Source organism: Agelaius phoeniceus, chromosome 7 (genome assembly GCF_051311805.1).
Source record: "Agelaius phoeniceus isolate bAgePho1 chromosome 7, bAgePho1.hap1, whole genome shotgun sequence".
In the NCBI taxonomy this organism is placed as follows: Eukaryota; Metazoa; Chordata; class Aves; order Passeriformes; family Icteridae; genus Agelaius; species Agelaius phoeniceus.
Genome location: NC_135271.1, coordinates 17,267,015 through 17,291,084, shown reverse-complemented (window position 1 = coordinate 17,291,084; position 24,070 = coordinate 17,267,015). Strand labels below are relative to the sequence as shown.

Here is a 24,070-nt window from a genome sequence, read left to right as displayed (position 1 = left end):
GCACCCTGCTCCCCTCCACCACTGCAGCCACAGGTTCCTAACCCCCAGTGGCTCCTGCTCCTCTTCCTCTCCCTCTGCTCATTTCTTTGTCCTCCCTTGACACTTCTCCCTTATACCCTTTCCCTACCAGGCTTACCTCAAGAGAATTTGCCTAAATCCTGAAACGAGTGTCTTCATGTTGTGATTAGCAGCACCCTATTAAAAGAAACACAACAAAACCCAGCCACAACTCAGCACACAGGGTGGCACTCCCTCCCTTCCCAGCTTTTGTTTACAGTCCTTTCACTTTTTGACTCTTCTCCCCCTTGCATAACACTATCACTTTGGTTACACAACGCTGCAGACAGTGTTCAGGGGGATTTTTGCTTGGGGGAAGGATTGCTTGGTCTTTTAGTGGATTTTTTTTTTGTTTGTGAGCTTTTAGTTTCCAATGACAATAAAACTCCACTCGCAGGAGGCTTTTTAAAGCTCCTCTGTAGCAGCCTTCTCTCCTTGTAAATTGAGTCATTTTTCCTCATCATAAACACCTTAAATTTTCTCCTTAATAATGAGATTCCTTGAGACCAGAAGGAAATTTTTACGATTATTTTTCTTGTGAAACTCAGAAGCCTACAAACAACATTTTAAATTAATATGACTGTTTCCAGCTTACTCACAGATTACCAGTGTTTCAGATAAGCCAACTTCCACTGTTTATTCCTTGCATAGATGGCATTTCAAAAGCAAAGCAAAGTCCCTGACAGCAGCCAGCCTCTGGTGAAACACCCAAAATGAATCTCAGCAAGAATGCTCAAAAATACTGTATTTCAACCTGTTTAAAGGCCTCTTAGAGACAACCTGCAGAAGAGAGGGCAGCTACAAAAGCGAATTGCAACCCAACTGCCAAAACCCGGTTTCCTACAGCTTTGTGCTGTTTGTCCTGTAATCCCCAGCCAGCTCCTCCTGGGCAGCCTTGCTGATAATCACTGGCCAAAAATAAAGTGCTCTGGCAGGCAGGCACTGCTGCAGCACTGCCTCAGCAGAGTGCAGCACACAGGACCTGAGCCTGGCCAGCCTCTGCAAGCCTTGCCTGGTGCCAGGCATCCCTCAGCCTTTAACTACCCCTCCCAATTTTTGGAAAACCTTCAGGATGGTAGTGGTTTCTAAGAATACCAAGAAGAGCTCGATAGCACAGTGTGCATTTTCTCATGGAATAGTCTGCAGCAACGACCCTATAAAAGATATTGGTCCCACTGGGCATGTCCTGGTTAGGAGTATGAAAGGAAAAGGAAAGAAGCCCATGTTTAATAACACACCTGGGACCAGCCTTTAAGAGTGAAAAAAAAAAATATCATTTCAGTAGGCAGCTTTTGTTTTCTCTTCAAAAGCCGACCAGTCACTCATGATGTGTATTTAAGCATTTTAGTATTTTGTTCTATTAATAGACTGGGAAAAAGCTCATAAAGCCAAACAGGATCAGTGGGGAGTCTCCACGTTCAGCAGTGCTCACTGTGCAGGCACAACTATCCAGACAAAACACTCTAGTGATTTGTACACCCCAGAAGATATAAGCACAAAATCCTCCTACTTGGAAAAAAAAAAAACCAAAAAAACCCCACCAAAATACAGCACACCCCCCCCCCCCAAAAGGATCTCTCTTTGAACACTAAGAGATCTCCATTTAAGGCAGACCACCCAAAGTTTCAATCAAAAAAACATCCAAAAGGAGGCACTTCAAGTGGAACTCATCAGTACTAACTTAGGGTAAAATCCATGGCTCATTAAAACATCTGAACAGGTTTGTTTTCCTCCTTGTTCAGATCTGCTTCTGAACAGAATCTATATAACTTCCAGGTTTACTACTACATCATCAACTAATTCTTCTTCAGTCTATAACACCATATTTGCAAAGCAACACCGGAAGTAATTTTTAATATATGTTAAATGCTTTTTGTAGTACAACAGGTGCCTCTGTAAGAAAGTTGTACACATGTCTCTAACAAATATCCGCAATGTCTTCTGGTACCTTTCATTGTAAATCTCGTATCCACATTTCAGTGATACTTTTGAATTTCAGCCTTTGAAGAGAGGGCTATAAAACCTGGTCTTAAATGAGACCCACTCAGCTCTTAAGACACTAATTAAGATGACTGGAATTTAAGCTCCTCAGAACATTCCCCAGGATTTCAAACCATGGACCAATACAGCAGGAGAGTCCTAAGGCACACAGACTGCTTTCTGGGTAATTTTTACTATTTCCTTTTTATTAAACTAGCACAAAAAAGGAGTATTTAACTTTTGATAAGAGGCATACTTTAATAATTTGGATTTTTTTTAATTGGCTCACATTGCAAATTGGAAATTGAAAATTCCCATTAGAGAAGGGTAGGTTCGGAATACCTCAGTCAGTGCTACATTTTTGTAGGGGGGACATGCTTCATTTTGCAAAAAGTGGATGGAAAGAATAGCTCAGAAGCACAGAGGAGCTCTCAAAGCAGGCTGCAGGACCTGGATCTGAGTTGCTTTGCTAACTACTCCATCCAAAACGTGCAGCCCTGTAAGTGGTGCCAGCCCGGGGTACCCCTGAGGCACAGCACTAAGTGGGTACATGGAGATTCCCAGCAGGTGCCAGTCTGGGATCCCCGGGGCACAGCACTAGGGGGACACACACAGATTCCAGGCTGGGATCCCCGGGGCACAGCACTAGGTGGGCACACACAGATTCCAGGCTGGGATCCCCGGGGCACAGCACTAGGGGGGCACACAGAGATTCCAGTCTGGGATCCCCAGGGCACAGCACTAGGTGGGCACACACAGATTCCAGTCTGGGATCCCCGTGGCACAGCACTAGGTGGGCACACACAGATTCCAGTCCGGGGATCCCCGTGGCACAGCACTAGGTGGGCACACACAGATTCCAGTCCGGGGATCCCCGTGGCACAGCACTAGGTGGGCACACACAGATTCCAGTCTGGGATCCCCGGGGCACAGCACTAGGTGGGCACACACAGATTCCAGCCCGGGGATCCACAGGGCACAGCACTAGGCGGGCACACACAGATTCCAGTCCGGGGATCCACAGGGCACAGCACTAGGTGGGCACACGCAGATTCCAGGCTGGGATCCCCGGGGCACAGCACTAGGTGGGCACATACAGATTCCAGGCTGGGATCCCCGGGGCGCAGCACTAGGTGGGCACACACAGATTTCAGTCCGGGGATCCACAGGGCACAGCACTAGGTGGGCACACACAGATTCCAGTCCGGGGTGCCCCCGGGGCACAGCACTAGGTGGGCACACGCAGATTCCAGGCTGGGATCCCCGGGGCACAGCACTAGGTGGGCACATACAGATTCCAGGCTGGGATCCCCGTGAGGCACAGCACTAGGTGGGCACACACAGATTCCAGTCCGGGGTGCCCCCGGGGCACAGCACTAGGTGGGCACAGACAGATTCCAGTCCGGGGATCCCCGGGACACAGCACTAGGTGGGCACACACAGATTCCAGTCTGGGATCCCCGGGGCACAGCACTAGGTGGGCACATACAGATTCCAGTCCGGGGATCCACGGGGCACAGCACTAGGTGGGCACACACAGATTCCAGGCTGGGATCCCCGGGGCACAGCACTAGGTGGGCACGCACAGATTCCAGGCTGGGATCCCTGGGGCACAGCACTAGGTGGGCACACACATTCCAGCCCGGGGATCCCCCCGAGGCACAGCACCAGGTGGGTACACGCAGATTCCAGTGCGGGGTCCCTCCGGGGCACAGCACTAGGTGTCCACACACATATTCCAGTCCGGGGTCCCCCCGGGGCACAGCACTAGGTGGGCACACACAGATTCCCAGCGGGAAGTTTCCATCCGCTGTTTAAATCCCGGCTGGGACACGCGGGGCGGGCACGGAGCGGCCCCGCCCCTGCACGGGCTCCGCCCCCGCCTCACGGCCGCCGGCCCCGCCCCACCGCGCGCACGGACCGTTACCCCCGCCCCGCCCCCACCCCGCGCATGCGCACACGCCACTCCCGCCGCGGGAACCAACCGCCGCCCGGCCCCTCCGTGCCCCCGCCGCCTCACGGCGCCCCGCCGCGCCGCGCCCCGCGCTTGCCTCCGCGTCCGGCGGGTTCTCCGCAGCGGCACGGGCGCCGGCGCCGCCTCAACCCCGCACAGCACGGCGCCCGCCACGGCTCACACTGCCGCTCTTGAAGAGTCCGCGCCCAGCTAAAGCGCAGCGCGGCGGGGCGGGGCCTCCCCCGCTCCTCAGGGGGAGGAGCGCGGCCAATCCGGGACGCCGGGGGGCGTGGCTCGGGCCGGGGGCGTGGCCTCCCGCCATTGGCGGGGCCCCGCCTGACGCGAGGACACCGCCCTCCCCTCACCCCCCCCGCGCGCCGGGGCCGTGTGGGAGGGAAGGGGGTAGCGCCGCTCCCCGCTCCGAGCAGCTTCAACTATTAATGCCCAGCGTGGGTAAAGAGCTAAAAAAAACTCCTAAACACACACAAGTCCGAGTTACTATCGCAAATAAACAGCTCTCAAGTTCACCTGCATCACACTGCCTCCCACCGAACTCCCCCTCAGCGCCCTGAGGTGAACACGGGCACATAGGGAGATGCCCCGTTTCCCCGAGGGCTTTGAAGTAACCGCAGACAGGCGTGAGATTGCATAGAAATGCTTTATTATGTTTATTTGACCAAAGTAATTAAAATAAGGCATTCCGGGTTAGATGTAAACATAGAGGTCAGCTGCACGGCAGGTGGCTGCTGCACAGTGAGCAGGTGTATGGCAACAACAGCAAGTGTCAAGTTCTGCTTCTCAAGGGGAAATACAAATTCAAAGTTACATTAATATTTAATTTTATTTGTTATGAATATGGTTTCTCTCGAGATTTGCTTCTGAAAAGCAAGGTTTGGATTCAACACAATGGGTTCAAGTCTGAGAGACCAAGAGTTCCAGAGATAAAATTGCCTTTTACTACTGCAACTCTTGACACCCAGAGAACTACTCCGTGTTGTACAAAGACATATAAATTTTAAGTTCATTAAATATTAGATATCCTGAATGTGAGCACATTGTTATTACTAACATGTGCTTTAAGTGTCACTTCCTTTAAAGAACATTATACAGCATATTTATTTTACTTACATTCTGATGTCTGATTTTATGCCATATATTAATATCGAAAAAGGCTCTGCAAGACTCTGCAAAGTAGTAATCATCTGCCCTACTTGTCACTGACAATGTCTCTAGCAATAAGTTCCTTCATTATTTCATTGGTACCACCATAGATTGGCTGAACACGGGCATCCACAAAAGCTCTGAGGGAGGAAAAAAACAAAACAAGGAAACATTACAAACAATGCCTCAGAATGACCATATAATTAAAAAAAAACAAAACCAAAAAACAACAGCATTTTATCTTTAGAGATCCCTCTTTTCAAAGTATACTCCTCCCATTGATAAGGTAGTTCTTATTTTCTAAGAGGCTTCAACTACCTGGAATATTACAGAATTAACTTTTCAGGATGCTGTGTGCCAAACCAGGAACTGGGTCAGCATCTCTTCCCTGTCTGTTTATAGTGTAAAGTCTCCACTACTGCCTCTAATTAAACAAAAAAAATAAAGCCCTATAAACTCCTGCTACTACTCCACTCCCAATTTTTGTTCCTGGTGACAGCACACAGGATGATGACAGAGCTTTTCCATCTCCATTCTGCTTCCTCACACAGAAGCAATGTGGCATTCTCTGGAAATCTACTTATTACTGGACCACAGAGATAATAAAACCCTGTGTGGGGAACTACTGTACACACAGACAAGCAGAGGTTCAAGGACACCCCAAACTGGCCTTCCTTTAACAAGACAAAGCAGATCACTCACAAACTACACTCCATGAAAACATGGAGGAACAAGTCATTTTAAAGCAACATTTCATACTCAATGTATTTAAAATTTAAATAAAATATAAACCTCCTCAGTTAAAAAAAATAGCTTGCTTATGACAATTGCACAGCAGTCCTGTGTTTGCTATTTCTACTGTCAGATTACCACCTCTTTGATATATTTCATAAAAACAGCACAAAATCTCTATTTAGTGTGTCACATGGCCTGTACACAAACTTCACAGATAACATACAAGGATTTATACAAAAGCTCCATTAATGTCTCTAAATTCACCAAGTCAGAAAAAAATGGGAACGACAAATTTCTTTGTCTACATATAAATCTCTTATCTTCTTAATTTTCAAAGGTGTAGAAGAGCTGAATGTAGCCAGTTATGCTCTTGATTTAATTACTTGATACTCAGTGGTAGAAGAAATGTGTTTTCTTCACCCATATGCATTTAATTTCAGATAAAACATAAAACTAGCTCCCCTCATTTCTACTTTTTATAGTTTTGATGTTTTTTCAATAACATTTCTTCTAAAAAAAACAACTTTTGTGAAAAAAAAAAAACCAGACAATAATTGCTGAACAGATTTAGAGTTATTTGGAGAATCAGAACAAAGCCTTCCTGCAGACATCTGTACAGTAATTTCAATTAAACACAATGAGAAAATGAACAGTAAATCACCACTAACACTAAACAACTAACCCACAGATGCAAAGGAAGTGCTTCATTTGACTTTGCAGCTAATCTTTCATCACACAATCTGAAATGTTCCACTTACTTTGCAATTGGATACTCCCACATGTACCCCCATCCTCCGTGCATTTGTACACACTGGGTAGCGATGCTGTTTTGGAGATCAGAACACCTTAAATGGCCAAAAGGAAATTTGCTGTTAGAAGGACATCATGTTGCAAAACAGTACAGAAGATAAAGATATGTTAACAAGACAAAACCAAAATACTTTTAGTGAGAAATAAATACTGCTCAATTGAATGCATTAAAGGTTTGTTCCCTTTATGGGACGGCTTTTGGAGAAGGAAAGGTTTCAAAACAGACAGGCTTGTTTACCTTTCTCACAGGCCAAGTGAATCCTTTTGTGAAGCAAGTTGGTACAGTCTCTTTTCTTGCCAAATCACTCAGCTTTGTCAGAAATTAACAATAAACCAGGCTTTCCCCTCACCACTGCCATTAGCAACACACCAGGATACTCTTTGAGCATAACCATCACCTGGGCATAATTTATTTTCTGCAATAAACTTTCCCAATAGCCTTTTCTGCAATAGCCTTCAATTCTAAACATACTGCAATTCCCCAACTGCATTTGTTGACAACAAAATATGGATTTAAAACCAAAAAAAAAAAAAGAAAAAAATTTCCAGCACTGGAAGCTCAAGCTGTAGTTAGAAGACATGAAAAAAAACCACTTTCTAAGCATACAGCTTTCAGTGGCAACAGAAGAAATGAAAATGAAAAACTAATTGCTTCTCCTGGAATAATGGTCTTTTCCCCAAACCATCCCCTCATTCATTTAAATCCTTACAGTTTATGATACCAAATGTAATTCTGCAGCTGTGAGTTATTACCACTGTCTTTCCTAAATATATTCTTAAATTCAAAATTTTAGGTATGTACCACAACCTGTCACCACAAGAAAAAGCAAACCAAAACAACCCTACAGACCTTTCCCAGATATGAAAAAAGAGATGCACAAACCAGGTTTTAAACTCCTTCAAAGCTCTAACTCAAGTCATTAACTATACAAAAAGTTTGAAGGGAAATTCAAGACTGGAGAGAATGTCCCAATTCATTAGGAAATAAAGCAATTCTACATTCAAGCATTTTCTAGACCATTTAAGTGAGTCCTATGGAAGGGTCACAGGGACACCACTGGGGAAAGAGGAAACCCACAAGAAATCATGCTGGCAAACAGCTGTGAAAGTGAGGGATTTTCAAAAGCCTTGCTTAGGGAAATTTGTTGAGGAAGTGAGTCTGCATACTTCAGCTGGCATTAATTGCTTCCTCCTCCTCAAAATGGAATGCCTCTGCTTCTGTACCTGGTACTTCTAGGTAATCACTGCCAGGAATAGCACTCAAAACCTTGCCTTCCTTTGTAAATATTTCTGCTCATTCCCTCTATACTTATTTTGAAAAGCCTAAAAACTGTGTGCGTATATTCCATAGATTTCTTTGCTCATGTCTCACGTGGGTTTTTTCCTCCCATCTTTGCAACGAGATATAACTATACAAATTGATGTACCACTACCTTAGATATTTCCTTAGATATTTCTTAGATATTGTTTTGCTCTGGTAAAGCTAAGTTAACACATGACACCACCAAGTACAGGGTGAGGGAGAAGAAGTTCTGGACAATATAGGAAAGCAGTGTTCAGTCTCAGTTACAGCAACAGCTGTATCCAACTATGTCTTCCCAAAACCAGCTAGTTTTGAAAACTGGCTAAGCCAAACAGCTATTCTTAAGTAACATTAACTAAACAGTATCACAGAGCTTCAAATATCTTTAAATTTAGCTCCAAATATTCAAATTTTGCTTAAAAAAACCCCCATATACCCCACTAAAAAAAGAACAAAGAAAATGAAAAAAAAACCACCCAACAACAAATTGCTAACAATAAAATGCAAATTTTTGTCTAAATACCAATGGAGCACTTGCTTTTACTTAAAGCTAAAGCAGAGGCATGATTTTGTTATCAATGGAAGCCTATTTTAAAAGTATGCATTTATTTTGAAATTGATCTGGTTAAGCAACCCTGGTTTTCAATGTAACTCTGATTTTTGCTGCCCACACCATCAGAGTTCAGACCATGCCAGTGACACTCCCAGATGACTGTGAGCACATACCAGTACTTGGCCATGGAGGCTGTGGCAGAGTCCAGGCGTTTGTCTGCGTGCAGCTGCAAACAGTTGTCCATAAAAGCTCGGCCCACACAAATCTGAGTTTTTATTTCAGCCAACTTGTGCTGTACTGTCTTGTTTTGGAAGAGGATAGAGAAGGGAGAGGAAAGAAGTATAGTGCAGTTTAATATTTTAGGTAGAAAATACAGCATATTTTCCAAAAGGATTGCTTTTAGAAATCACTATTTCAAACTTTGGCTCAGTACATCAGAAGACAGCAGACAATTACGTATTCACCAGTCCTATTACACAAAGTTACTGCTCTTTACTTCTCAAGGTCAACTCAAAACACAAATTTAAGAGAAAAAGCACAAGAGAAAGGGAAAACAAATTCCTAGAGAGCACATGGCAGAAGGCCCAGAGCGCTCTGTCACTCTCGGCTCCCTCTGGCAAGGGAATGTCCTTTCACTCTGTAGAGCCATGAACTTTCCCAATTAATAACACTTCACCATCTCTTGAATGCTCTTTCTCTGTATTCTTCAGAGTTTAAGCTACATGCAAAGAGACAAACCAAAAAAAAAAGGAATTTTGGAATATCAAAGTTTTTCAGCACCGAGCTCTGTCACACTGGAAGAGAGGTTTAGATAGAAGAGGTAAAATCCATCATAAGGTTATGTAAAACCAGACCAGGCAGGCATTCAACCATCTTCTTGTAATTCTGGCAGGGAGGGGATAAAAACATCACCCACTAATAAAAGTTCTTTCTTATTTCAGTTCTAGAAATATGTATTAAAAAAAAAATGTTGCTTCCCTTGACAAGAAATACACTGGACCAATGTTCTACCACAAGGAAAGAATTCATTTCAAATGCTGTAATGTGGCATGACTAAATGAATTAGCCCAAGGCAGAGCTCTAATTGGAAAGGATTATTTATAATATGCACACTCAAGTCATCACCAACAAAAAGAGATATGCAGAAATTCATTATTTTGGCAAAAATAATATACTTTATGAAATTTATTGTCCACCTGCTGGTGGCCTAGCCTAAAAAGGGAGATTATGGAGATCTCTGCACAGTGAGCTACTACAAATAGCAAGCATCTCCTACCTACATTCAAACAAGTTAAAATATAGCTCTTTTGTGTTTCAGTCACACAGTGAAAATTCCATCTGGAATTACGGATTCCTGAAGGTTAACATTAAAAACTATGAAGATCATAATCCCCTGAAGGATATCTTGCATTCCAGCCTCTATAAGTTTCAGCTCTGGTGCTCTTTACAACTGAAGATTTGAGTTTGACAAAGTCTCAGGACACAGAAATGGATTTTTTTGCTAATTATTTCAAAAGTATATTTAAATAAGAGGCAGCCAACATCTTTAGCCCATAAGAGTCAGTTTTATCCTATAAACCAAAGCAGGAGCTTGGCTTCCTTCAGCCCTAACAGTTAATGCTGTTGTCAGGAAAATTGTATTATAGCAATCCTGTGGAAAGCAGTATCTATTTTATGACTGCAGCTAAAGAGTGTAGGCACAAACACCTCAAAATTCAATTATCTACCCCCATCAGGAGTGAGTTCTGCCCACAGAGCATCAGAGAACATTTTTACACACAGCCACACAAACACCCAGACTGCTGCTGGCTGAGGAGTCTCATTACAACATTCATGAAGCACCTCCACAGCACTCGGGCAGCAAGGTCACTGCTGGGAGTCCCCCTCCTCCAGGAGCATCCAAAATAATTTTCCTGCCATGCTCTGTGTGCAGAGGAACACAGTACCTGCACAAGCAGCCCCCTAAAAGGATTTTAGGCACAGACAAATAGAGGCAGGTGTGATGAACCCTGTGATTAGGACCTCTGGCAGTAAAATGCAAGCCTCAGATGAACAAGGGAATCATTCTCCAGCTGCAGCAAGGAGCCAGGATACTTCCTGCTATTTCCTTCAGAAACAGCACTGCTGGGAGGTTACCTACCCAAGTCATAAAATATATACATTAAGGCTTTTTCTACTGCTTCTTTAAAATTATTCTTTTTGCATTCCTTAAATGAAAAATAAGCACAGAGGCAAAAACCAGCCCCAGTGAAAGCTTTGAAAATGACCCTTTTGAAACAGCCCAGTGATTTTCATTTGGTCACTACTTCACATGCACAGCTGTACAGCAAACACACAATAGAATCTGTACACAAGCAGCTCAGCTCTAACTTACCTGCAAATGTGCAATTGTCTTCCCAAAAGCTTTTCTTTGCCTCACATAATTCCTTGTTTCTTCAAACATGAATTCACAGCTAGCAAGAGCCATATCAGCAATTAGCAGCCTTTCCTTTTGAAACACAAATTACAGAATGCAGTTGAGTTGGTCCTACATTTCTCCACATCAGATGCACAATTAGGACACAGATATTCAGTGCTGTTCATTAATGGAGTGGGAGCAGAAGTCACATAAAATATCAAACCAGACATACTGCATTACTGAAATTAATGAGTTGGACAAATGCCTTGCTGTCTAAAGCTCACTTTTAAGGCTTTACTGGCATAATACTCCATCACAATGACTCAAAAAATAGCTACAGATTGACCACAGGAATCTTACTGACTGAAAAGTTCACATCAGATTCTGTTTCAATTATTGGCTTCCACTGCTCAGCTAAAACAACAACTGTATTTAACAATTTCAATAGGACAACTCTAGAGGGGAAAAAGCCTACAAAAAATATCTTGTTTCTCCTTCTCCATTGCAGTGAAAAACAAAAACTACATGCAGAACATTTTTTTCTGGCAACATGGAAACAGTCTGATGCATTGCATTGAATCGGATTGTGGGACACCTATTTAAAGCATTAAAATATTTCCTTTGATCAGGTTTTGTATTTACTCACAATATTAAAAAATATGATCCCTACCAAATGAGGCAAGTATGTCATAGCTTTGACAAAGCACAGACACATTTTGGAAAACAACATTGCCTCCTTGCCCTCCAAAATAATTACAAACCTTCATAAACTGACTGGTAAAGTAGCAAGGTATTTTGGCAGCTAAACAATTTCTTTACTTTGTTGTATGAGCAGAATTCCATGTAACTTTAATATGCTTCTACTTGCAGAAGAGCTAGAACAGCAGTGCTTGTTTCTTGAAAGAGAATGCTAAATGAATCAGAGATGACCAAGCTATACTTAATTTACTAAGCAAAGTGCTTCCATACTAGAAGTATACAAGAAATCTTGTATACAAGTGGAAAGTTCTTTTTAATACACTACCCTCAGGTTTTTCAGTAGCTGGGTTGCTGATTAGGAGATCTGTCTTTGAGCTGGTGGGATATCAACACTTTTAGCAATGCCCAAAGAATTCTACACCTAGCACTGTGTGCTTCAGTTAAAAATCAGCAGTACCAACAAAACATTGCACACAAGACTGTCAGAGACTGGAAAAGATTGATGTCTTGAGACATTTTGGGATGCATGTGTGGGGACAGGGGGGCAGGATGGGGGCTGTGGTGTGCAGAGCAGGGCCCAGCAAGCCCTGCAGTGTCTGTCAGCTGTGGCACACTGCAGGCAGTGCCTCAGTCTTGCCAAAGCCAGTTCCTGAGTGACCACAGTCCCATCTGGGAGGGCCAGGGTGGCTCTGGGGTTTAAAAGGCTGACCACAAGGGGACCTTGTCTTGACCCTATCAGCTTCTTGGAGTCTCTACCTCATCATCACTGGAACTCAGGAGTTGGTAGTTACATGTGTGTTTTTCTGTATTTTTTCTATCTTTCTCCCTTTCTTCTTCTAATTTGCTTTTCATGGAACATTTTGGACAGGTTTAAAGGTTGCCAAGTTAGACTAAATTAATGCTAAGGCAAGTGTTTTGTGTTAATTGGGTGTTGCACTACATCCTTAGTCAAAGTTCCTTAATTTTCTACATTTTGCCAGTAAACTTGTATAATTTTGACCTCTTGAGAATATCTGGTTGCTATTTCTTCTGTGAGCTTAACCCATAGAAATGTTTTGGGGTTTGACAAAGGCATCCCACTTCAGCAACCCAGGTGGCTCACCACAATACATGAACTTCAGGACTAATGACAAAATCTGTCTCTGTATTCTTCCTGCAGACAGCAAACACTCACATTCCTTTTACCTGAGGCAGCTCTGCCATCAGATAGTAGAAGCCTTTGTTCTCTTTTCCAAGCAAGGCACTGGCTGGCAACCGCACATCTTCAAAAAACAGCTCTGCTGTGTCCTAAGAGGATTTGAAAGGCAACAGTTGAGTCTGACATTCTCATCCCATTAAACTAACTTTTCCCTAGTGTTTTCTTGCTACTATGCACTTTAACTTGAAATCCCAGATTTAGCCTGGAAGGATCCTCCAGAAGTCATCTAGCTTACATTCTACTCAGAGCAGCTCCAGAAAAACAATCAGATGAGGGCCTTGTCTAGTTAAGCTTTCCAAAGCTCAAAAGGTGAAGGCTCCAGAGCCTCTCTCAGCCACTATGCAAGTATCCAACCACTTTCCTGGTGGACCTTTTTTCCTAATACCTACTAAGAATTGTCCTTAATATAACTTGTCTCCTTTGCCACTCTCCTCCTCAAAAAAGGATCAGGCCCCAGCATCTCTATAGCTAAACACATCAGTAAATTCCTGTGCTTTCAGGCTTCTTCCAAGTAAATGCATCCAGCTTCCTCAGCCTCTCTTTGCACATCACATGCTCCAGACCTTCACAGGCAAAATCAGGATACACACATGTTTGTGCTCTGTAGCACAAAGTTTCAGCTCTGGTGCTCTTCACAACTAAAGATTTGAGTTAGACAAAGTCTCAGGACATAGAAATGGATTTTTTTGCTAATTATTTCAAAAGTATATTTAAAAAAGAGGCAGCCCATCTTTAGCCCATAAGAGTCAGTTTTATCTAGTTGTTAGTTGAAAGTCTAGTTGTTAGAAAGTCTAACAACTAGAACACAACCATAGTTCCATCTTATATTTATTTAGCAGCTGCCAGGCATTAAGTGGGTTTAGACTTTCTCCAAATCTATTGCATCAGAGGTTGTATGAACTCACTTGAGCTTTCAAGCCAATTTTGTTGAGTTTGCGCCCTTTGATGAAACCTTTTGTTCCATTTTCCACCAGGAAAAGGCTGATGCCATGAGCAGGGGATCGGGCCTCCCTGTCTGTAACCGCAACCACGATCACCACGTCGCTCATCCAACCATTAGTGATGAACACCTGTCAAACAAAAGGAATTTAGAATAAAGCAAGGTGGATAGTGGTTAGAAGAGATCACCAAGTAGCAGAAAGTAGAATTACATTGACACTTTCAGAGGTGAACTGAAAGGCAAGGTTCAAGTGTCCAGAAGAATTTCAAGCTTTAGATATTAAGTGTTTAGGAACGAGGCAGACATTAATTTGAGAAGTATTGTGTGGGACAGAAGTGTGAAGTTAAAGAATGCACAGTCCTGTTTCTTCTGTCTGTGCAGAAGGAATAAGAAGGAATGCAGCATCAAATGTAGATATGAAATAAACACAGAGGTTCTCTTGTCTAGAAATTAAATTATTTAGGCATAACACTCAAAACTATCAACAGCTTCTTGTCACAACTGCTTACTATTACTCTGCAGAACAACTCATGAGTCTGTCAAATGGATCCATCTTAAGTCCAGCAAGAGAAAGCTTTCTGTCCTGCGTGGCTTCAAATGAGTGGCATGGGCACCTTTTGAGCACCTATGCATATCTATCTGCTTGCACACATTGTCACCATTGAAATTCTGCTAAGACCAGAAGTCTCTATCAGTACTGTTATCAGCAGCAGTACAAAATAAGATGAGGACATTTCACAGCTTTCAAAAAAATGGTCTGTTGAACCCACACTCCCACTTCAACATTATTTCTGCCCTCTTATTTTTCATTATGGTAATGAAAAAACTGCTTTGCCACAACTTGACAACACAGTGAAAGCATCTGATGCAGCTGTTTTGGTCTTTTCCTAACAAGACCAGCAAGCTCCTGAATAAAGATTGCATTGTGGCAGCACAATTTTTACTCAGGCCACAGAAGATTTCAGAGCAGTAGTATATATATTTTATTGTTAAACATCAGTACTGAGAACCATACTGCTCATACTACACAGCACATTTTTTCCCCTCTCCTTCACAGTTTAAGGGAAAAAAAGCCTTTTAATAGGCTTACTTTAAAGCTACAAAAAAACTTATACAAGCCCTCCTATAAATCAGTTTGTAAATTGCCTGCAACAGACATGTCTCAAGACCTATTAAAAAAAGGTAACTGGGAAAAAAAACCCACCTACAACATAACCCAGACAAAAAACCCAAACCAAAAGTAAAAGGACTGGGAGGAGATGCTGAGAGCAGTGCACATCCTGCTGCATTCAGCTAAATGTGTTCAGTTCCTAAAGCCCAAGAGCAGAATGCATGTCAGTGCACTCACCTTACTCCCATTAAGAATCCAGTCACTTCCATCTTTTTTTGCATATGTCCGTACTCCCTGCAAGTCACTGAAACAGAATTCAAAAGGTCCTTCAAAAAACCATTCCAGAGGCTGCAATTTGTATCTTGGATTCCATCCAGTACAAAAGAAGGTAGATTTTATACCATGCAGACATGGGCTCAGTGAAAGAATAGTGAGACACCATGAAATAGGTGAGTGTAACAGAAGTCACAAGCAGGGTGTGGAAAAGGATGATAAATCTGTGCAACCATACAGGAACATGAGGTCCCATTTCCCCATCCCTGCTTGTGGGAGGTGGTGTAATGCAAGCACTGACATCAACAGGTCAGCATCCACTTACACAGTACACCTCAGACAACAAATGGCAGATAAAACCAATCCTCTTCACAGGCTCAATCCTGATCAGGAGGCTCTGTGAAAAGCCATGAGCAACACCTGCCATTTGGAGAAACCTCACACCAACAGGTTTTGCATTTCACATGTCCCTCTCTCTTTTGCAAAGTGATCAGCAGTGTCTACTCCAAACATGTGCTGGGCAAGGAGGGACATTTCTCTGAAAGGATTCAGAGCAAAGAAAAACAAGGTGCTCTGTTCTACAGAAAAAGCTAACTGTAAAGCCCAGCCTTCTTTACCACAGTATGTAATTTCCCACTTTTTTTCTCATGTTGTACCTATGTTCACATGCAAACAAGTTGATAACTATAAACTCAGACTGCAGAAACAAATACAAAGCATATTTGCCCACAGTGGAACAATACAGAAATGGATTCTGAGCCACTATCTTGAAATGACAAAGCTGTAATAAAGTAATCTATAACAGGTTTTTTGAGTCTTGCCTATGATGTGGGATAATCTCATCTGTAGAGTAACTAACGAACCAGGAGGCTCAGAATGTTTTTCATTGACAGATCAACAGACAGCAAATAATGTTGAAACCATTGTTTTAGTATTTGGCTTACCTGCCAGCCCCAGGCTCTGTCATGGCAATAGCTCCAATGCACTTGCCTGCAACCATCTGGGGGATAAAGTGTTTAATCTGTTCTTCAGAGCCATAGTTGGCAATGTAGGGCATGACTATATCTGAGTGAAGGCTGAACCCTGGGCCTGTACAGTTAACATACATCCTGGAAAAAAAGGGGAGGGGGAAGTTCAGAAAAAACTACTAACAAAGACTTGAGCACTGAACTTGCACCATTACAACACAAACACAATAGTGAAGAGAACCCCACTACACAGAAGTCTCAGATCTTTTACCATTATTTACAGAATTTAATTTCACAGCCAAATGGGTACATAACCTACCAGGCTACAAAAAAGGCTTCCCCCAGTCACAAAGCCAATGTTACTCAAACAGTGATACAGAATACTTTAAACAGGAGGAATTTACATATATGTAAACTATCCTTTCCACAGGAAAGATAACATCATTTTCTGTAAGGAAATGTAGTCCACAATTAGGATAACTTATGAAAAAAAAAAAAATACAGTCACAAACAATAAGACCATTGAAATTCTTCCTGAAGCATGCAGTACTCACTGCTCCTCCCAGACAATGGCTGAAGAGAGAATATCTGCTCCAATGCCTCCATGCTTTTCAGCAATAGCAACACCCAGCAAGCCCTGCTGTCCAGCCTTTTCCCAGAGCTCCCTGCTCACTTGGCCATCCTTCTCCCACCTGTGGAATGAACACAAAGCCAGGGTCACACACTGAACCCCCCCACGTGCTCCTGTTTATCTGCTTCACACTAGAACACCAGCAGACGGTGTGAGGGGACACAGACAGCTCTGTGTCCCAGCCAAGAAGCAGTGGCTTAACCACAGAGTTTCTAATCTTCAAGTGCACAGATGACACTGGCAGTGCAGGGACACCAGCTGCAAAACAAGTCTGAACTCCTGCTTCCAATGTGTAACCTGACAAGATTTCATTAAGACTTGTTATGAGACTCTTACACCAGACTGGGATTTAGGCAATTTAGCCCCAGCCATCTGGATAATTACAGGCAGGTGTTTATCCTCCTAACATTCCATTTGTAAATGCACATTTACCCACATAAAAAATGAGGATCATTATATTATATTGTCATTACCATTCTATTATATTTTACATCATATAATATTATAAAATATTATATTATATATTATTTATTATCATCATTATATTTCATCAAAGATTTCCACTCTACCATGAAAGATTTCCACTTCTACTCATGAAAAATGCTTTATCAGAACCAATGATATAATATTAGTCAGTTTTGTATAAAAATCTGTCCCTGCACTTCTTATGAGTCAGTACTGTAAGTTATTGACTCATAAGTTACTGTAAATTACTGCTTTAAGGTCCTTTCAAGTTTGTGTAAATAGATAGCTGAGGCTTATCTGCTGACAGCTGGCAAACTTTACCACCACAGGAATCACCTTATTCTTGGAAAATTAGTGCCTCTTTATGGGGTTTGCCAACTCAATAGGGATGGCCACTAATGGTCCAGGTTTTCTCTTTTTTTAATGCCTTTATTTTCTAACGCCACAGTTTAAACAGAATGTATCAGAGACATTGCTCTGACACACCTGTGTGCAGCAGAGCTATAGCACAGCTATTTACCTGCAGTTAATCAAGTATCTTATCCTACATACAAAACAGAACCATAGAATCACAGAATGGTTTGGATTGGAAGGGACCTTAAAGCTCATCCAGCTCTGACCCCCCTCCATAGGCAGGGACACCTTTCACTAGCCCAGGTTGCTCCAAGCCCCATCCAACCTGGCTTTGACCACTCCCAGTGATGGGGCAGCCACAGCTTCTCTGGGCAAGCTGCTCCAGTATTTAAGCTGATTCACAGAGCTTTTGCTCCTACACTGGAAATCTTAAATCTCTTTTTACCATCTTTGCTTTCCCCATGATCCCCACTTTCAGGGACATTGCTGTCTCTGCTTCACCCAGCACCAAAGCTTCTCCTCCTCCCAATAATCCAGTAATGTTCTGTGCCTGAGGCCTTCTTGCTGCCTTGAAAGCTGTGAGAAGAGAGGGGTTCAGAGGCCACTGAAGTGATGCAAGAATACAAGTTGAACTTGATACAGTTTCCCTAAGAAACTGTTGTGTCAGCAAGATGGCAAACAGGATCTTCAGCAACCTCAAGCAGAGTCAATACATGTCCACAAACCTGCCCTGGAAGTCCTTCCAACACAAAATGAGGGAAAACATCTGCTTTTATGGACAGAATATGACTGCACAGTGGAAGAGCATACTACTAAAAGGTTATAGTTTGAGGATTAAAAAAACCAAACTGTCACCAACCTTGCTGTAAGCCTCCTGCTGCTCATTCCTGCCCCAGAGCCATGATGTGCCATTAACTCAATGAGGCACCTCAGCTGTTTGTGGATGCACACTTCAGCTGTGTCAGGAGCCTCTCATCTAGCAGGGCAATTTCAGAATAAGCCCTTTGCTATCCCTTGCTGTTTTCACTTCAAGTAAACTAAAAATTGCTTAAGACACTACTACAGCTTGACACTTTTGGCTCAAAACCATACCCTGAGTTAATTTCTTTCCTTTTCAGCACTATAATGTGATTGGATATGACTAAAATAGGGGCTAAAACCACCCTTCAGCTCTAGTTCAGTGGAATTGCAACACTTCCACTCTGTACAGAAAATGCACATATTTCCACAGAAATAAAAAAAAAATTAAGAAATTCAAACAAAGATGTTTTGTGCAAGTTTCTTGGTAATAGATAATTCACCTCACCATGATGTAAGTACTTGCATGTAGCTACAAAATCTACTGCAAGATAGTAAGAGATGATCAAAGCCTTTTTCAGTGACTATTTCCCAATAGTGTGGGAACTGAACTGCCCCCCAACTCTACCCCAAAAACATCAGTTAATCCTAGAGGCAGGGAAACTTTGCTGCAACTCTGCAAACTGCCTTTGCCTGCTCATGGGCCTAAGCTGAGGATGCCTAAACTGGAGCTCAAAGGATGCATTCAGTTTTGATTATGTATGATTTTTCTTCATGCATGACTTTCACAGGTTTGTTTTAAATTGGTAAATTTGAAATAGAAAGCTTGTAGATGAAAACCAATAATCTTTATATCCTGCTGTATCAGAAGTAACACCACAGAATACATTTTGGGGAAAAAATTAATTTTGGCAATCCAAATGTTTAGGAGGTTATCTTACTCTGCATGAAAAGGCAGCACTTCTTCCTGAAAGAATTTCCTGGCACTCTCCCTGAAGATATCATGATCTGATGAGAAGATCCTCCGAATTCCTATGTCAGTCAAAGTTTTAGCAGAAGATGGCTCCAGGCGCTTTGTGCCATGCTGTTCTGTCTGCAGGGGACTGGAAAAAGACAAATTCATGCATCTGTTAGGACACAGACACCCTATTTGCCTTTTAGAAACTAAACACAGCTCACATCCCAACTCTGGCACACCATGAGGTGCAAAGGATACCCATGATAAATACAAAGAACTAACATACACTGCACTCCACTGGGCTATTAATGGAGGTAAGGCAAGGCTGGTTTGTTCACATTTCAAATAAATTAAAAGCAATAATACATATATAAAAAAAATAAAATTAACCTAATGAAAACATAGGTAAAAATCAAAGAATGCTTCAACAAAAAAATAAAAACTGATACAGGGGTAAAGGTCAGTAGTAGAATCCACACAAGGAAAGTATAATTATTAAATAAGAAAGAAGGGGTTATAACACTTTTGTAGGGGTTTGGATCATCAAGGATGACATACTACTTTAAGGCTGAAATGAAAATTCACTTCCCATACTTGTGCATTGGATTTTTTGACTTGCTTTTATTGTATTGCCACAAAACATCAGAAACTTTGGGAGCTGAGTACATGGAAAAGGCATTCACTTTTCCTTTCCCAAACTATTTTGTTAGTCTCTCAGTTCCTCTGCACATCACCTGTGTGTACTCCTACAGAACTCAGCTGAGCCTGTGCTTATTTACTCTGCTCCAGAGACAGAAGTCTTTATTTACTACCACATGTAGCTACTCAGGCTCTACCAGGGCAATAATCCCCCTGAAACAGACTCTACTTACATCTAATAATATTTGGAAAAAACGAGATACAGCAACTTGCTTGTTGAGTACCTTGTACCCTCAAAGCTAGACACACAATGACTCTCTCAAAAACTCCACCTTAGTTTTAAAGCTGATGAGTTTTACTTAAGCCCAACCTTTTGTTTAATTGTGTCACACAGGGAAGGGCCTGGCTGCTCCCTTCTTCTCACACTGGGAAACACAAGTGGAAGGTCCGGGAAGGTCCGATCCCACTCCTGCCCTGGGGAACGCGGTGCCCGGGCAAGGTCGCGCCCGCTGTCACTGTCACCTGCTGCCAGCACGGGACACGCTGCTCCCGGCAAGTGGAGCAAAGGTCGGCACATCACGGCCACGGATGTGCCGCGGCTCGCCCAGGGCTCCCACACACATACAGCGCCCGTAACACTCCCGTTACACCTATACAAACGCACCCACACGCTCCAAGCACACACTGAGGTGCGTACACCCACCCGCACAGAATGGATAAAATAATACGAGATCATACAGCCAGCACCAGCAGCCGGGCAAAGCCATTCACCCCGCGGTCTTTACGGAACCCAAGCTCAGGGGAGCTCAGCCACCCTCACGGCCGGTCCCGCTCACCTGGCCTGGGCGGAGAAGGGCCGGCAGCCGGCGGCCCTCAGGAGGCCGCGCAGGCGGAGCAGCCGCGTCGCCATCTTACGGGGCAGGGCGGGACAGGACAAGGCGGCACCGCCGCTGCAGCCCGTGAGTTATCCCTGCGCCCGCCCACCCACGGCTGGAAATCCCTTCCGGGATGGAGGCGGGAGCACCGTGAAGCAGCAGTATAAATAATGTTTCTCTGGTGTAGCTTTGCAATCGCGTCACGGAGGGGAGCGGCAGCAAAGCCGGACGAAGGGGTTGTGCGCTGAAAGCCGCCCGTGTGATGGCAGCTGGCGTGAGGGGCGAGGCGCTGGGCCACGGCTCTATCCTCATCATCCTCCTTCTTCTTTATCTTCTTCGTCTTTCTCCTCAGGAAAGGGGGTGACACTCCCTTTCCTGAGGGGACATGGCGGGAAGCTGAGCCCCCGCCCCTGAGGGCTGCCCCTCCCTGGGCCTTTTCGCCATTTCACCTTCGTGGGCCGGGTCCTCCTGCTGTCAGCAGGTTTTGATTGGCACAACCTGCCCACTAAAATAATTTAGCACCCTTTTTGTGGGTGTGGGGTTTTTTTCTGATTTTTTTTTGTTTATTTTTTGGGGGTTGGTTTGGTTTTTTTGGTTTTTTGTTTGTTTGTTTTGGTGTGGGGGGTTTTGTTTTGTTTTGGGGTGGAGGGGGTTTTGTTTGTTTGTTTGAGGGTTTTTGTTGTTGTTGTTTTTTGTTTTGGTCTTTTTTGTGTGTATGTGTGTTTGGGGTTTTTTTCTTTTTTTTGAGTGCTGGTTTCTCTAAGTTAGGTGGTTTACCATTATGGTACATAGGGGCTTTCCCAAAATGGAGGTTTATTGTTCTGAATGTTACCCGTCACACAGCACCAGTTCACACACTGAAGCAAAGTATTTCTATTTTTTTTTTTTTTAATTCTAGTTTGTGTAAAGTAAGGAGCTAGGTGTTAACCCATAAAAAGCTAGCTCCTCATTCATCAAAGCTTTACAGTACTTACAGACTTTAACAGACAAATGCATATATTTTATTACATAATCTCTTTACTGATTAGCACTGAGCCCCCTATTTGCTAGTTATTTCTCCCACTTCTCATGCAAATTAGCCCTCATGTGCAGTTCTTCCCTCTGTTTGAGTCTGGAGTCTATTTTGAGTAGGTGGTGGATGAGCCAGTGGTCACAATCTCTCACTGCCAGAATTACCTTTCCTCCAGTTACTGCAATGCTCATAACTCAGTTACTGCAATGCTCATAACTGTACTGATTAACAACTCAAAAAAAATAATTCAAAGTTTTACTCAAACGGTTATTCACATCTTGGGTGGGACTTCATATCAGAGCAAGCATTTCTTTAGGGAAGAGCAAACCACTGGAAGTGGGGAGAAGGATAAAGATTTAATAGTCTGCTCATCATTCTTTATCCCTTTGGCTCCTGAGGTCACCCTGCTGCAGGGGGCACAGTCCTGGCAGAGGATACTCTCCCCAGTCAGCCAATTTGTGAGAGTTTTGAGCCTTAAATGGGCATCTTTCTCCAAGAAAGGAGCTCCTATCAGTTATCTTGCCTACAATACCCTGACCTACAAACTGATAGATATAACTAGATATGCATAGAGATTTGATAACTAGATCTGATATCTAGAAAGTATGTCTTACCAATCATCATTAAATATGGGGTTAAAATGATATGCAGTTCTCATAGCTGGGGTTTTAAATAATTCCCTCACTTCCTGCGTGGTGGTGTGGAACTTTCAGGATTTACCCTCTGGATGACACCAAAGATGACACCAAAAAATCAGCAAAAAGGAAGTTTTGGAGCTTGATGTTTGTTGAGAAATAAATAAATAAATAAATAAATAAATAGAGCTGAAAAGGCTCAAAGTGCAAAGCAGATTGGACCAGAAGATATTTTACAAAACTTCATCATTTTTAACGAATACTTTATTGGGAATGAATTGTACAAAATCTGTCGAAAGAATGCTTGTGGTTTGGGTGTTTTTTAAATATTGATCCATACTCTAAACCTGTTGTAAACTTTTTTAACAGATATAAAAAATATTTTCAGCTGCAGCGTTCCTGCCCCTTAAGCCGGGAGATGGCACTAGGGGAATAGCTATTCCTATGGATGGGCGTGTCTGAAAGCAGCAACGCCTTCCGACCAGGGACGGTGTTTTCCGTGTGCCACATCGGCAATACACAGAGCTGTCTGTATTTGCACACAGAAGCATCTGCGATGCAAAACCGGTTGCAGCCTGGAAACTTGACCTGGTTTTTCATTTGGGAGTCTGATTTCGTATTATTATATCAGAGTAGGCAGGAGGAACCATGCAGAGCAGCTGAGAGGGATAAAGTGAAAAGGAGATTGTTGGGAATTGCTGGACTTGGATGCCTAGAGGTAAAATTTGGCTATGTTTGTGAGCTCCTGTCAGGTACAGCCTCCTGCAAAGTGCCTTCCTTGAGCTGGTGTGGGCTCCTGGGAAAGCCCAACACCTTTGTCATAGGTCTGTTAGCATGCAGGAGGCTGACAGGGAGATTTGCATTCCCAGGGATGCCAGCTCAGCCAATTTACAGTCTTGGTAGCTTTGCTGTAGCAAGAAAATCTGGCAGGACACATCCCATCACATGTGCACTGTAATAGAGCTGAGAGATTGTAAATCTTGTCCTAAGCCACAGAAAAGTAAACCTTTCCAGATTTCAAGGATCCATTTCTGGGATTAGGGAATACTTAAACAGGCAGTGGCAATCAGATTGACAATTTGGCATTCTCTGGGGAAGAAGACTACAAGAAATAGGACATTAAGAACAACCTTTCTCCTTTTTAATGTACTTGCAGAAAACAAAGTAGAAGTAGATACTGCAACAGGACAAAGAATGCAAACGCATTGTTGCTCTTACAGATGCTGTTTCCTGTTCAGGATTGGGCTTTTCTTTACAGAGTGGTCTCTGCACCTCTGTTCCTCCTGGAGGCATAGTAACAGGCTGAAATCTTTAATTCTTATTTTCTGTCCTTCATGGGGATGCTTCCTCTTTGTTATGGTCATGTCCCATTCCAGTACATGGCCTGTCCCTCCTTCCTGGACTCTGGTGTAGCCTCAGGAGAGGATGGGGTTTGCCCTGGGTTATTGGTGTCAATTGTTCTCCCCTGCTGGGTTAGTGGCAGACCTTTCCTTTGACACTCCAAACTGCCCAGAGCTCTGTTACTCTGTGATAAACACTAGATAAACATACCCAGGAGTAACA

At 43.2% G+C, this 24,070-nt stretch overlaps 2 protein-coding genes across 8 annotated transcripts in view; both read right to left on the bottom strand.

Moving 5' to 3' along the window:
- The window catches only part of KANSL1L (KAT8 regulatory NSL complex subunit 1 like), a 63,108-nt gene extending 58,864 nt beyond the window's left edge, over positions 1-4,244 (bottom strand). For 5 of the 7 annotated variants that reach the window (XR_008534580.2, XM_054636233.2, XM_054636238.2 and 2 more), the window contains exon 1: positions 4,089-4,244. The gene's annotated coding sequence lies outside the window, so the exon portion shown is untranslated. Of the gene's footprint in view, positions 1-136; positions 1,308-4,088 lie in introns of those variants that run through there. The other 2 variants (XM_054636236.2, XM_054636234.2) reach the window with 2 other exon arrangements.
- Positions 4,245-4,630: 386 nt separating this feature from the next.
- ACADL (acyl-CoA dehydrogenase long chain) lies at positions 4,631-20,976 on the bottom strand. The gene is made up of 11 exons (XM_054636162.2): positions 20,822-20,976; positions 19,330-19,491; positions 16,695-16,832; positions 16,117-16,281; positions 15,137-15,203; positions 13,754-13,918; positions 12,836-12,937; positions 10,928-11,041; positions 8,727-8,854; positions 6,646-6,732; positions 4,631-5,292 (listed from the first exon to the last, which is right to left on the bottom strand). The coding sequence occupies exons 1-11, from the start codon at positions 20,893-20,895 to the stop codon at positions 5,199-5,201; spliced, it is 1,296 nt and encodes a 431-aa protein (XP_054492137.1). The 5' UTR covers positions 20,896-20,976; the 3' UTR covers positions 4,631-5,198.
- Between the last annotated feature and the right edge of the window lie 3,094 nt (positions 20,977-24,070).

What these genes read in the sequence shown, in the direction of transcription:
- ACADL (XM_054636162.2), bottom strand. Translation starts at nt 20,895, where the DNA reads ATGGCGACGCGGCTGCTCCGCCTGCGCGGCCTCCTGAGGGCCGCCGGC. An exon ending in TGATGGCAGAGCTGCCTCAG is followed by an intron (nt 11,042 to 12,835) that starts GTAAAAGGAATG and finishes GTGTTTCAAAAG; the next exon opens with GAAAGGCTGCTAATTGCTGA. An exon ending in GCCTCCATGGCCAAGTACTG is followed by an intron (nt 6,733 to 8,726) that starts GTATGTGCTCAC and finishes TGGCCATTTAAG; the next exon opens with GTGTTCTGATCTCCAAAACA.